Source organism: Oncorhynchus masou, chromosome 30, assembly GCF_036934945.1.
Source record: "Oncorhynchus masou masou isolate Uvic2021 chromosome 30, UVic_Omas_1.1, whole genome shotgun sequence".
Lineage (NCBI taxonomy): Eukaryota > Metazoa > Chordata > Actinopteri > Salmoniformes > Salmonidae > Oncorhynchus > Oncorhynchus masou.
The window spans coordinates 64,796,958-64,811,957 of NC_088241.1; the positions used below are offsets into that span (position 1 = coordinate 64,796,958).

The window sequence follows — 15,000 nt, forward strand, 5'->3', positions numbered from 1 at the left end:
TGGTGCAGTTGAGGAGGAGCGGGTCCCCGCCATCGACTACCCCCCCCGCACTGCCAGCCTGCCTCCTCAACTGCTCCTCTCTCTCACTGCAACATGGAGGAAGAGAGAGAGGAGGGAGATTAGTGTGATGCATTTGATACAGGGAGAATGGCAGAGATGATACAGGGACAATGACAGAGATGATACAGGGAGCATGAAAGAGATGATACAGGGAGAATGACAGAGATGATACAGGGAGAATGACAGAGATGATACAGGGAGAATGACAGAGATGATACAGGGAGAATGACAGAGATGATACAGGGAGAATGACAGAGATGATACAGGGAGAATGACAGAGATGATACAGGGAGAATGACAGAGATGATACAGGGAGAATGACAGAGATGATACAGGGAGAATGACAGAGATGATACAGGGAGCATGACAGAGATGATACAGGGAGAATGACAGAGATGATACAGGGAGCATGACAGAGATGATACAGGGAAAATGACAGAGATGATACAGGGAGCATGACAGAGATGATACAGGGAGCATGACAGAGATGATACAGGGAGAATGACAGAGATGATACAGGGAGAATGACAGAGATGATACAGGGAGCATGACAGAGATGATACAGGGAGAATGACAGAGATGATACAGGGAGCATGACAGAGATGATACAGGGAGAATGACAGAGATGATACAGGGAGAATGACAGAGATGATACAGGGAGAATGACAGAGATGATACAGGGAGCATGACAGAGATGATACAGGGAGAATGACAGAGATGATACAGGGAGCATGACAGAGATGATACAGGGAGAATGACAGAGATGATACAGGGAGCATGACAGAGATGATACAGGGAGCATGACAGAGATGATACAGGGAGAATGACAGAGATGATACAGGGAGAATGACAGAGATGATACAGGGAGAATGACAGAGATGCTACAGGGAGAATGACAGAGATGATACAGGGAGAATGACAGAGATGATACAGGGAGAATGACAGAGATGATACAGGGAGAATGACAGTGGCATTATTAGGCTTGGGCTTTGATCCAGGCTGGATCCTTTTGAGATGAATTTCCATAACCACACATAACTATGATCGGCTATGAAAAGCCAACTTACTCCTGGGGTGACGACCTGATACACTCTCTACAACCACTGTGATTATTATTATTTAACCCTGCTGGTCATCTATGAACGTTTGAACATCTTGGCCATGTTCTATTATAATCTCCACCCGGCACAGCCAGAAGTGGACTGGCCATCCCTCAGAGCATGGTTCCTCTCTAGATTTCTTCCTAGGTTCCTGCCTTTCTAGGGAGGTTTTCCTAGCCACTGTGCTTCTACATCTGCATTGCTTGCTGTTTGGGGTTTTAGGCTGGGTTTCTGTACAGCACAGTGAGATATCAGCTGATGTAAGAAGGGCTTTATAAATACATTTGATTGATTGATTTACATCACTTGCTCTATGGAGTATTTTCATTTTTTTTTTACTGACAAATATTAATAACAAAAATAAACGTTACAATATACTGCTTAGGCAGTAGCAGGCACTGCTAAAAGCCCCTGGAGTGACGCAGTACGTGATGTGATTGGTCGAGATTTCACAATGAAGTGGACCACTCACGTCCCTTGACCCCTATCCCACCCCTACAACACGGGTGAGTGGTAGCTAACTAGCTAGTCTTCCTCAGCATAAGGGTTGGCTAATGCTCATAAGCTAGCGTTAGCGCTTAGCATCCTTAAGCTATTGGGTGTCACGTAAAGATGCACAATGCAGATATCGCTCTGCCATTTCCTGGTTGCTAAAATTATAATAGTTCGCCTAGTTTCAGTTTACGTGACAAAACAAGCAAGTACACTGTAGAGAATCATTGTACCATCTAAACCGCTGTGAAATATCTTTTCCATAATCCAAAAATATTGTATTTTCAGCTGTTTGAAGCTGGTGTAGAAAATGCAAAAACAAAACTTAGGCAAGCGTAGAAATAGGAAGCGTAGAAAGGAAGCGTAGAAATAGCGCAGATCTTCCGCTTGTCAGACTTGCTTTCAATGAGAATTACAGATCTATAATTCACATTTCTACGTGAATTTGGTCGAGTTGACAAAACAGTTACATATTGCAGCAGTATATTTAGTGATTGGGCAAGCTAAGGATGTTGATATAAGTCATGATATTAGGATTTATTTATTTTTACATTTCATTTGAAATTATTCTACTGTCAAAATTGCTTTCAAAGTGCAAATATGATTTTTTTTCAAAACAGGGTTTTGTACCAGAGTATGTAACAACGTAAATGTTGGTTGGGTTTGTTTCAATCCTGCCCACAGCTGACAGCACACAATAATCATCCATTTGGAGTTCAGCTGGACGCGACCTGATTGCAAAGAATCTGGTAAATTTGGGTTGGATTTGGATATCGTTATCGGGGCTAGATAGGGACCATTCAGTAAATTACACATTGTATGAGGGACAATATGTTAAAATTCCAAAACCTGCAAATTTCAATGACTTAAAAACCTCAAACTTACTATAAATTGTAGAAATTCATATACAAATATCAAAAGCATTTACTGAGAAAAATAAAAGGTGTGCAACATAAGAATATCGTCTCACTGACATTATGTAACTTATTGACGGTCCCTAACTAGCCCCGGAGGAAGTCTATCCAAAGTCAAAGTCAGGTGATGATGTCTCCTTCTATTCTAGTGTAGTGATGATGCCCCTTCCTTACCTATATTCTAGTGTAGTGATGATGCCCCTTCCTTACCTATATTCTAGTGTAGTGATGATGCCCCTTCCTTACCTACATTCTAGTGTAGTGATGATGCCCCTTCCTTACCTATATTCTAGTGTTGTGATGATGCCACTTCCTTACCTATATTCTAGTGTAGTGATGATGCCCCTTCCTTACCTATATTCTAGTGTAGTGATGATGCCCCTTCCTTACCTACATTCTAGTGTAGTGATGATGCCCCTTCCTTACCTATATTCTAGTGTTGTGATGATGCCACTTCCTTACCTATATTCTAGTGTAGTGATGATGCCCCTTCCTTACCTACATTCTAGTGTAGTGATGATGCCCTTCCTTACCTATATTCTAGTGTTGTGATGATGCCACTTCCTTACCTATATTCTAGTGTAGTGATGATGCCCCTTCCTTACCTATATTCTAGTGTAGTGATGATGCCCCTTCCTTACCTATATTCTAGTGTAGTGATGATGCCCCTTCCTTACCTATATTCTAGTGTAGTGATGATGCCCCTTCCTTACCTATATTCTAGTGTAGTGATGATGCCCCTTCCTTACCTATATTCTAGTGTAGTGATGATGCCCTTCCTTACCTATATTCTAGTGTAGTGATGATGCCCCTCCCTTACCTATATTCTAGTGTAGTGATGATGCCCCTTCCTTACCTACATTCTAGTGTAGTGATGATGCCACTTCCTTACCTACATTCTAGTGTAGTGATGATGCCACTTCCTTACCTATATTCTAGTGTAGTGATGATGCCCCTTCCTTACCTATATTCTAGTGTAGTGATGATGCCCCCTCCACTCTTGTGCTTGCCCCTCATCATCATGTTGTTCATCTTCATCTCAGTGATGGAGGGCAGCAGAAGGGGCACGGCCACACAGAACAGGGCCAGCTGGGGGGGTAGCGGGGCCCCCGAGCCCCACTTCCTCTTCTGTCCTTGGAGGAACTTGAGTCGGCCCTGGATTTGCATGGTCTGTCAGAGGGAGACGAGGTCAGAGGTTACAAAGTGGAGTGTTTTAGCGCACACTAAAGAACATGGTCATGTCAAAGAAGTTATTTTTTGCCAGATGCCATTTAGAAGCCTATAGCCTTGAAGCGAAATAATAATTTAAAAAAATTAATTATGGCATACAACTTGTCGATCTCAGCACTTTTAATTAATGAGGAAAAATAACGTATTTGATTGAGACAAAGCCAAGTTTTCATTCAGTCACAACAGCCTAGAGAATTAACAGCATGACCATAGTTGTGACACTAGTGACCATAGTTGTGACACTAGCGCCCATAGTTGTGACACTAGCGACCATAGTTGTGACACTAGCGACCATAGTTGTGACACTAGCGACCATAGTTGTGACACTAGCGACCATAGTTGTGACACTAGCGACCATAGTTGTGACACTAACGACCATAGTTGTGACACTAGCGACCATAGTTGTGACACTAACGACCATAGTTGTGACACTAGCGACCATAGTTGTGACACTAGCGACCATAGTTGTGACACTAGCGACCATAGTTGTGACACCGGGACACTGAATTCTGTACAGTCATTTTATTTTTTATCTCTCTCTCCTCCCACATCATATTTGAAATAACTTGCCGACTAAAACACTTCATGATACTGTCACAAAGCATTATGACCATCCTGTGTCTCTTTACTTGGATTAAGAAAATGCACTATTTTGACTCCGTTTGACCTCTGTTGACCTTTCCAACTCTTCAAGCCGCATCAATTTCCACCGATAGATCCAAACCTCCAAACTGATCGTCAGACCTATGGGAGGTGAACCAACGGCTCTAAATAGCAAATACATCTGTGTCCGAGCACCAAATCGCTTGGCCTGTTACGTCCGGGATACGGGCACATTCTATTTATACCTACACTCAAGCTACAATTTCAGCAAATATTTTTCATCTGGGTAAATTAATCCCAGTCAGCTCTCATTAGAAGCATCGTGGCTGGCTGGGGTCTCTGGCAGGGTTCATCTGACTCACCAGGAAGCCAGAGGTGCTGTCCAGCAGGCAGCGCACGCGAGACATGAAACACCGGTTGAGAAAGGAGGAGAACTCAGGAGAGACTCCCCCCGTCTCCTGAGAATGAAACAGGTTGCTCGCCACCAAGTCTTCATCTGGAAAGAAAAAGACAAATATTCACTACAATGCAGATTTCCAGTTTTGTACAGTAGACAAGACCTAAAAAATACATACAAGTGAACATTGCAGAGTAAATTGTGTTCTCTCTCACACACACACACCATCTCTGGCGTGGAGAGGCATCATAGTTTTAGTGGGGACTTTCCACTCATACATTGGCCATTAATCACAGAGTCTGCTTGGTTGTTGTGAATAGAGAATAACATTTGATAACAGTGACTCTTTCATTTTTTTACTTCAAAACAAATAAACAGTTGCAGTCTTGTCCGTTTAATGAATCAGTACTCGTTACTCACTCACTCCCTCTGTTACTAGGCAGAGGGCCTCTCTCTACTAAACCCCCGTACACACCAGTTCCTGAGACTAAGTGGTGCTGGCTGGGGTTCATGGCCCAGTGGAGCTGTCTTCTGAACTCTTGCCGGTCGTCCACATGGACATAATCAAAGACGTTTTGGTGCATCACATCCGTCTGCATGAGGAGAGAGAGAGAGACAGAGACAATAAGGCAACGAGGCCCCCCCCCCCCAGAACCATAACCTAAACCCCCACGAGTCCATTACCAGATCGCCCTCTGCTTGAAGTATTGATGGGATCCAGGGTCGTGGCCTATTGTGTTGGCAAACAGCGGTGCCACTTAATCTCTGATCTGTAATGGATCTGGTGAACAGGCTGCTAATGGTGTGATTTTGTATGAGTTTCAAAGCTGGATCAAATCTTGTTTAGGTAATTTTGTAACTGGAATAACTTTGAAAGAAATACATTTCACTTTAAAAAAAAAAATGTTTTTTAAAGAATGTGACTGTTTGAATGACTGTAGTGTAACATATTGCAGTGAAGGACTTCACACAACTTGAGTTAAATTGGGTATTCAGAGCAATATCCTTAAAAAAATACATATTTACTGAAAGATTCAGTAAAGAGCAGCTGGTTGTTGTTGCCCATATGTTTTTTATTTTGTATTTGTGTTGCTGCCTAATTCCTCAAGGTCTGCCACAGAACGGACCCCACTGATTCCACTACAGTACACTACAGTGGCCCTTGGCTCTCCAATGTCACCGAATCACAGGGAGGGGGGGGGGGCAAAGAGTGCAAGCCTTGTTTGTTCAAACATTGCGTGACACCGGCTCCCTAAAAGCAGAGCAGCCATCCTGAAAACAAGGCCCTTTTTACAACCCAGCCCAAATGTGTAATGCCTCTCGCTTAACCAGCAATAGCTGTGCTTTCTGTCAGGGAAATTACAGATTCCAACTGAAATATTCAACCCCCCCCCCCCCACCCCCTCATAACTTCCACATTGGAGACATGCAAGGTTGTTTTTTTTTACAAGATTTTTGCAGATGGCAAGTGCCACCACAGCTCCCAGCGTCAGACAGATCAGATGTCTATTGTGTGAGGTTCTCTCTAAAACTGAATAGTGATGTTTTCCTCGCTTTGTAATTTTCAAAAGCGTAATTACAAATGGAACAATTAGGATCAAAGCAACAACACCGTCTCTGCACCGTTTCAGCGGTTTCCTTGAGGTGTCGTCCCTAGAAACGCTCCTACCCTTTGACTCCTGTGTTGCATATTACTGTCTGTCTGTCTGTCTGTCTGTCTGTCTGTCTGTCTGTCTGTCTGTCTGTCTGTCTGTCTGTCTGTCTGTCTCTCTGTCTGTCTGTCTGTCTGTCTCTCTGTCTGTCTGTCTGTCTGTCTGTCTGTCTGTCTGTCTTCACTATGGCTTCTTAATTACGATGAGAAAAGATTACCAATGTGTTTCGACTCCACCTCATATAAACTTCAAATCGGGTGCTGGATCCTGCTTTATAACCCAACAGAAACAGAACATATTGTTTTTATTGCCACGTGAACGTTTTTTATTTATTTTTATTTTAGGGGGTTGATCATCTTTAATATTGAGGATAGATTGTGGCTTCCATCAATGTAATAGTCTGCATCATTTCCAATCACCCAGGTATTTTTTTTGGGGGGGGGGGCGTAAATATACAGTATGTACACTACTGTTCAAAAGTTTGGGAGTCACTTAGAAATGTCATTGTTTTCCATGAAAACATAGATGAAATAAGTTGCAAAATTAATAGGAAATATAGTCAAGACGTTGACAAGGATATAAATAGTGATTTTTAATTTAAATAATAATTGTGTCCTTTGCTTTTGTCAAAGAATCCTCCATTTGCAGCAATTACAGCCTTGCAGACCTTTGGCATTGTAGTTGTCAATTTGTTGAGGTAATCTGAAGAGATTTCACCCCATGCTTCCTGAAGCTCCTCCCACCAGTTGGATTGGCTTGATGGGCATTCCTAACGTACCATATGGTCAAGCTGCTCCCACAACAGCTCCATAGGATTGAGATCTGGTGACTGTGCTGGCCACTCCATTATAGACAGAATACCAGCGGACTGCTTCTTCCCTAAATAGTTCTTGCGTAGTTTGGAGCTGTGCTTTGGGTCGTTGTCCTGTGGTAGGAGGAAATTGGCTCCAATTCAGCGTTGTCCACGGGGTATGGAATGGCATTGCAAAATGGAGTGACAGCCTTCCTTCTTCAAGATCCCTTTTACCCTGTACAAATCTCCCACATTACCACCACCAAAGCCCCCCAGACCATCACTTTACCACCACCAAAGCCCCCCCCAGACCATCACTTTACCATCACCAAAGCCCCCCAGACCATCACTTTACCATCACCAAAGCCCCCCAGACCATCACTTTGCCATCACCAAAGCCCCCCAGACCATCACTTTACCATCACCAAAGCCCCCCCAGACCATCACTTTGCCATCACCAAAGCCCCCCGCCAGACCGTCACTTTACCATCACCAAAGCCCCCCAGACCATCACTTTACCACCACCAAAGCCCCCCAGACCATCACTTTGCCATCACCAAAGCCCCCAGACCATCACTTTACCACCACCAAAGCCCCACCAGACCGTCACTTTACCATCACCAAAGCCCCCCTGACCATCACTTTACCATCACCAAAGCCCCCCCAGACCATCACTTTACCATCACCAAAGCCCCCCAGACCATCACTTTACCACCACCAAAACCCCCCAGACCATCACTTTACCATCACCAAAGCCCCCCCAGACCATCACATTGCCATATCAGATGCTTTTTCACAATCACACCCAAATGCAACAGACAAACAGATAACTGTTGTAAGCTGCGAATTGAAGAGTCAACTTTGTGTGTCTGTGTGTACATATGAGTTGAAGTTTGTTTTGAGCCAACTACACATCGTAAAAATTATGAATTGAATGGTTCAGGTGAACAATGATTCATACTGTGTGATCTATCGTGTGTGTGTGTGTGTGTGTGTGTGTGTGTGTGTGTGTGTCCATACTCCCTTCTTACCCGGAAGGAGCCCCCAACCCTGTGACCTGGTGTGAAGAGATAGTGTCAAGCCTTTGACTGACACCTCCACATTTTGTATTTTTATTTGACCTTTATTTAACTAGGCAAGTCAGTTAAGAACAAATTCCTGTTTACAATGACGGGCCTACACCGGCCAAACCTGGGCCAATTGTGCGCCACCCTATGGGACTCCCAATCACGGCCGGGTTGTGATACAGCCTGGATACGAACCAAGGTGTCTGTGGTGATGCCTCTAGCACTGAGATGCAGTGCCTTAGACTGTTGCACCAATGCGGAAGGTCTCGGGGTCACTAGGGGTCACTAGGGGTCACTAGGTCTCTGACTGACACTTCCAGATTGTGACCAGGTGTGACTGTATATTAATCTGTGTGTCTGATTGCCTTGGCCATTGGGACAGCAGTCTCTACCATGCTGACACTGGGTGTAGTGACCCCTGTCTCAACTCACCACTGTCTATGGGGGGGCTCTCTCAATGTGCAGAGTACACACACACACAGTCCCTCCACCTGACATGGCATACTAACCTGCCACTGCTCGACAACTGTTGTAAATGCCAGCAGAAATACCTTTAAATTAAGACCAGTTATCTAATCTGTATACCCTGAAGTACCATACTTGTCAAAATAAAAATAAACATTAAATTAATAATAATAATAATAATAATAATAATAACGAGACATACCTGATGGAAGCCCAAATAGTCAACGATGTTTGAGGAGGAAAAGAAAACCATTCCATCACTGCTCACCACCAACGCAAAGCCAGTAAGGGACTAGAAGGGGGAAGTAGAGGAGACCAACATTAGTTTGTATTAATCATGATACTAATAAGAGGCACTTGGCTCTTGGAGCTTGGCTTATCTTGTTTGGCTTAATAATGGCAATTTAATATCACAGATATGAGGGTGAATATTTCCTCATATTATATGTGTCTTCCAAGGAACAACCCACAGGATGTCCACAACTGAGATAGGAGGGAGGGAGAGAGAGGGAGAATGAAAGAGGAGAGAGAGAGGGAGAGAGAAGGAGAGAGAGAGAGAGAGAGGGAGAGAGAGAAAGAGAGAGAGAGAGGAGAGAGAGAGAAAGAGAGAGAGAGAGAAAGAGAGAGAGAGAGAGAGAGAGAGAGAGAGAGAGAGAGAGAGAGAGAGAGAGAGAGAGAGAGAGAGAGAGAGAGAGAGAGAGAGAGAGAGAGAGAGAGAGAGAGAGAGAGAGAGAGAGAGAGAGGTAAGGAAGGGAGGTTTAGCGGAGGAAAAGGTTCCCCAAACTGTAATTTATGAACTTCCAGTGTTTGTACTTAGTGATCCCCGGCGATCGCGTGACTGGTGCTGTGCTCCTGCCAGACCCTGTCACCTCCAGTTTACTGTGAGCAACACCATGTCAGCTCTGGCTGCTACACTGCTCTACTCCTGGCTAGTACTGGGACTGCTCTACTCCTGGCTAGTACTGGGACTGCTCTACGCCTGGCTAGTACTGGGACTGCTCTACTCCTGGCTAGTACTGGGACTGCTCTACTCCTGGCTAGTACTGGGACTGCTCTACTCCTGGCTAGTACTGGGACTGCTCTACTCCTGGCTAGTACTGGGACTGCTCTACTCCTGGCTAGTACTGGGACTGCTCTACTCCTGGCTAGTACTGGGACTGCTCTACTCCTGGCTAGTACTGGGACTGCTCTACTCCTGGCTAGTACTGGGACTGCTCTACTCCTGGCTAGTACTGGGACTGCTCTACTCCTGGCTAGTACTGGGACTGCTCTACTCCTGGCTAGTACTGGGACTGCTCTACTCCTGGCTAGTACTGGGACAGCTCTATTCCTGGCTACCTGTGTGTGTGTGTGTGTGTGTGTGTGTGTGTGTGTGTGTGTGTGTGTGTGTGTGTGTGTGTGTGTGTGTGTGTGTGTGTACCGTATATAGTCCATGATGGATAAAGGGTGGTCTGAACTGGTCTGGCTGGTAGCTGGTAGCTGTCAGTTGCCTGAGATGTCCCGTGTAGATCAGTTAGTAGAGCATGGAGCTTGCAATGCCAGGGTTGTGGGTTCGATTCCCGAGAGGGACCAGTGTTAAAATGTATATCCTCAATACTGCAAGTGGCTCTGGATAAGAGAGCCTGTTAAATGTCAATGTTTTGTTTTCCCTCGGTGGCCGCCCAAGTACCAGCCCTTTTGCTCCCTGCTCTCTCCTACACTGCCAATCATTCCTCTCCTACAGAGAGAGGTACAAAATAACATAGACAGCCAATGGGCTTCTGTTTTAATACAACATAGACAGCCAATGGGATTCTGTTTAAATACAACATAGACAGCCAATGGGCTTCTGTTTTAATACAACATAGACAGCCAATGGGATTCTGTTTTAATACAACATAGACAGCCAATGGGCTTCTGTTTTAATACAACATAGACAGCCAATGGGCTTCTGTTTTAATACAACATAGATAGCCAATGGGCTTCTGTTTTAATACAACATAGATAGCCAATGGGCTTCTGTTTTAATACAACATAGACAGCCAATGGGCTTCTGTTTTAATACAACATAGATAGCCAATGGGCGTCTGTTTTAACACAACATAGACAGCCAATGGGCTTCTGTTTTAATACAACATAGACAGCCAATGGGCTTCTGTTTTAATACAACATAGACAGCCAATGGGCTTCTGTTTTAATACAACATAGACAGCCAATGGGCTTCTGTTTTAATACAACATAGACAGCCAATGGGCTTCTGTTTTAATACAACATAGACAGCCAATGGGCTTCTGTTTTAACACAACATAGACAGCCAATGGGCTTCTGTTTTAATACAACATAGACAGCCAATGGGCTTCTGTTTTAATACAACATAGACAGCCAATGGGCTTCTGTTTTAATACAACATAGACAGCCAATGGGCTTCTGTTTTAATACAACATAGACAGCCAATGGGCTTCTGTTTTAATACAACATAGACAGCCAATGGGCTTCTGTTTTAATACAACATAGACAGCCAATGGGCTTCTGTTTTAATACAACATAGACAGCCAATGGGCTTCTGTTTTAATACAACATAGACAGCCAATGGGCTTCTGTTTTAATACAACATAGACAGCCAATGGGCTTCTGTTTTAATACAACATAGACAGCCAATGGGCTTCTGTTTTAATACAACATAGACAGCCAATGGGCTTCCGTTTCTCAGGCTCCAACCCTTTCCTCAACCTCAAACCAACATAGCACGCCTCAGACTTCAACAGGCTTCTGTTCTTGGTCAACTTCTTTCATCCCCATGACTTGCCTCGTGCCTTCACCTCCCTAGTACTCCTTGTCTGTGAGTGACGGGCATATTTAACCGCTTTATTGAAAAGCAAACTCCAGGGCTGTGCTGTGTATTCTCAAAATGGTCGTCCCCTTATAGTAGTGAACGAGTTGTGATGCCTTGCATGAGAGCTACGCGTCGACGACCTCATTTAGAAGGAAATGTTTCGATGACGACATGTGACTCCAACAACAGTACAGGAAAGGTCCATGCAACATAGATAGTCACAGCCCCCCCAAAAAAAACGACTCTGAAATAATCTAGTTTCCACCATGAACAACTAACACCCTTGACACTTCAGTGTTGCTTACTGAAAGGTCTAATTCGACGGCGCAACATTTGTATTTGATTTTGTGTGTAGATAAAGACGACAAAAAAACAACAACAAAAATAAACAACAACAAAAAACTTTTTTTTTATACTGTTCAATTGACTACTGATCCTCCACATCCCCAGTGGAAAACAAGAACAAAGAACCTACTCACAGATTCCAGGGAGACACTGAGGAGATCTACCATGGTAAATCTAAGATGATGGAAGCTATCTCTTACTGCTCTGAGCCAGATCCTTACAGGGTGAGATCACTTCACTGGCATGCCATTTAATCTACGCTCAATGCTAATGTACTAATGCAGGTACTGCCTGCAGACGTGTGTGTGTGTGTGTGTGTGTGTGTGTGTGTGTGTGTGTGTGTGTGTGTGTGTGTGTGTGTGTGTGTGTGTGTGTGTGTGTGTGTGTGTGTGTGTGTGTCACCTCCCTAACTGTGTGTGTGTGTGTGTGTGTGTGTGTGTGTGTGTGTGTGTGTGTGTGTGTGTGTGTGTTTTGTCAAAATGGTGTGTTGTGTAGTGGTGTGTGTGTAGTGGTGCCTTTCCATGATCTCGCCATCACGGTTGACAACTCCATTGTGTCCTCCTCCCAGAGCGCTAAGAACCTTGGCGTGATCCTGGACAACACCCTGTCGTTCTCAACCAACATCATGGCGGTGGCCCGTTCCTGTAGGTTCATGCTCTACAACATCCGCAGAAAACGACTCTGACACAGGAATCTAGGTCCTAATCCAGGCACTTGTCATCTCCCTCTGACACTTCATTGTTGGCTGGGCTCCCTGAAAGTGTTAAACTAAACTCATCCAGAACGCCGCAGCCCGGCTGTATTTGATTTTGTGTGTAGATAAAGACGCTTAAAACTGGCTTCCAGTAAACAACAACAAAAAAGACCATGGTGCTTTTTATTCTGTTCAATTGACTACTGATCCTCCAGGCTCTGATCCCCTACACCCAAGCAAGGGCACTGCGTTCATCCACCTCTGGCCTGCTCGCCTCCCTACCATTGAGGAAGTACAGTTCCCGCTCAGCCCAGTCAAAACTGTTCGCTGCTCTGGCCCCCCAATGGTGGAACAAACTCCCTCACGACGCCAGGACAGCGGAGTCAATCACCACCTTCCGGGAGACACCTGAAACCCCACCTCTTCAAGGAATACCTAGGATAGATAAGTAATCCTTCTCACCCCCCTTAATGATTTAGATGCACTATTGTAAAGTGGCTGTTCCACTGGATGTCAGAAGGCATGCCAATTTGTAATCGCTCTGGATAAGAGCGTCTGCAATGACTAAATGTAAATGTAAATGTAGTGGTGTGTGTGTGTAGTGGTGTGTGTGTGTGTGTGTGTGTGTGTGTGTGTGTGTGTGTGTGTGTGTGTGTGTGTGTGTGTGTGTGTGTGTGTGTGTGTGTGTGTGTGTGTGTGTTGTGTGTGTGTGTAGTGGTGTGGATGAAGACAGTGTCAGTGTGTGTGTGTGGATGAAGACAGTGTCAGGTGTAGCAGTGTGGATGAAGACAGTGTCAGGTGTAGCAGTGTGGATGGAGACAGTGTCAGGTGTAGCAGTGTGGATGGAGACAGTGTCAGGTGTAGCAGTGTGGATGGAGACAGTGTCAGGTGTAGCAGTGTGGATGGAGACAGTGTCAGGTGTAGCAGTGTGGATGGAGACAGTGTCAGGTGTAGCAGTGTGGATGGAGACAGTGTCAGGTGTAGCAGTGTGGATGGAGACAGTGTCAGGTGTAGCAGTGTGGATGGAGACAGTGTCAGGTGTAGCAGTGTGGATGGAGACAGTGTCAGGTGTAGCAGTGTGGATGGAGACAGTGTCAGGTGTAGCAGTGTGGATGGAGACAGTGTTTGACAGGTTTAAACGACACACTCCTGGAACTCTGAGACTACTGATCTGTCCCAGTAAAAAGCACTTCCACTCCCTCAGCGACCAGTGATGCTGTCACCAAGCACTGCTCAGCAAAAAACAGCAGGCCCGTGCGTGACAAACTACTCTATGAATATCTATTACTGTTCTGTAATGCATAGTGGATATAGGACACGGTGTGCATGTATTAGTAAATATCTGGTAGTACAGGAAATTGTGTTTATATATTAGTAAATATCTTGTAGTACAGGAAATTGTGTTTATATATTAGTAAATATCTTGTAGTACAGGAAATTGTGTTTATATATTAGTAAATATCTTGTAGTACAGGAAATTGTGTTTATATATTAGTAAATATCTTGTAGTACAGGAAATTGTGTTTATATATTAGTAAATATCTTGTAGTACAGGAAATTGTGTTTATATATTAGTAAATATCTTGTAGTACAGGAAATTGTGTTTATATATTAGTAAATATATTGTAGTACAGGAAATTATGTTTATATATTAGTAAATATATTGTAGTACAGGAAATTATGTTTATATATTAGTAAATATCTTGTAGTACAGGAAATTGTGTTTATATATTAGAAAATATCTTGTAGTACAGGAAATGGTGTATATACATTTGTACATGTCTTGTAGTCAGGAGGAACACTTTTGAAGTATTCACAAGGAAGATATACACTCAGTGGCCAGTATATTTACTCAGGCCACCATTGAGAATGAGACCCTGGTCTCAATTGGGCTACCCTGAATAAATAATTAAGTTAATAAAAAATCATTAAAATATGTTTATATACCCCGTTCACGTAAATGGATCTTGTCCAACAGACACGGAAATGGTGTTTATATAAAGCAGGCAGACAGGCATCAAGACATTCAGTTACTGTTGCATTGAACGCTGGAATGGGTAAAACGAGTGACCCATGTGACTTTGAGTGTGGTATGATGGTCAGCGCCGGTTCGAGTATCTCAGAAACGGCAGGTCTAGGGTTTACCAAGAACGGGTCTAGGGTTTACCAAGAACGGGTCTAGGGTTTACCAAGAACGGGTCTAGGGTTTACCAAGAACGGGTCTAGGGTTTACCAAGAACGGGTCTAGGGTTTACCAAGAACAGGTCTAGGGTTTACCAACAACAGTGCGACGAACAAAAAGTGGGTGAAAACAACTCATTGATGAGAGGTCGAAGGAGAACGGCAAGAATCGTGAGTCACAAACAGCTAAAATAA

The 15,000-nt window shown here is 44.0% G+C and overlaps 1 protein-coding gene across 5 annotated transcripts in view; it reads right to left on the minus strand.

The window, feature by feature from the left end:
- The window catches only part of LOC135522937 (uncharacterized), a 119,141-nt gene that overhangs the window by 1,961 nt on the left and 102,180 nt on the right, over positions 1–15,000 (minus strand). For 2 of the 5 annotated variants that reach the window (XM_064949652.1, XM_064949656.1), the window contains exons 5-11: positions 8,976–9,065; positions 8,818–8,859; positions 7,227–7,373; positions 5,272–5,389; positions 4,762–4,895; positions 3,531–3,736; positions 1–86 (exon numbers count right to left, since the gene is read on the minus strand). The exon at positions 1–86 is cut by the window's left edge and continues 1,961 nt beyond it. In XM_064949652.1, coding sequence (XP_064805724.1) covers positions 1–86; positions 3,531–3,736; positions 4,762–4,895; positions 5,272–5,389; positions 7,227–7,373; positions 8,818–8,859; positions 8,976–9,065 — 823 coding nt within the window. The remainder of the gene's footprint in view (positions 87–3,530; positions 3,737–4,761; positions 4,896–5,271; positions 5,390–7,226; positions 7,374–8,817; positions 8,860–8,975; positions 9,066–15,000) is intronic. The other 3 variants (XM_064949654.1, XM_064949655.1, XM_064949657.1) reach the window with 3 other exon arrangements.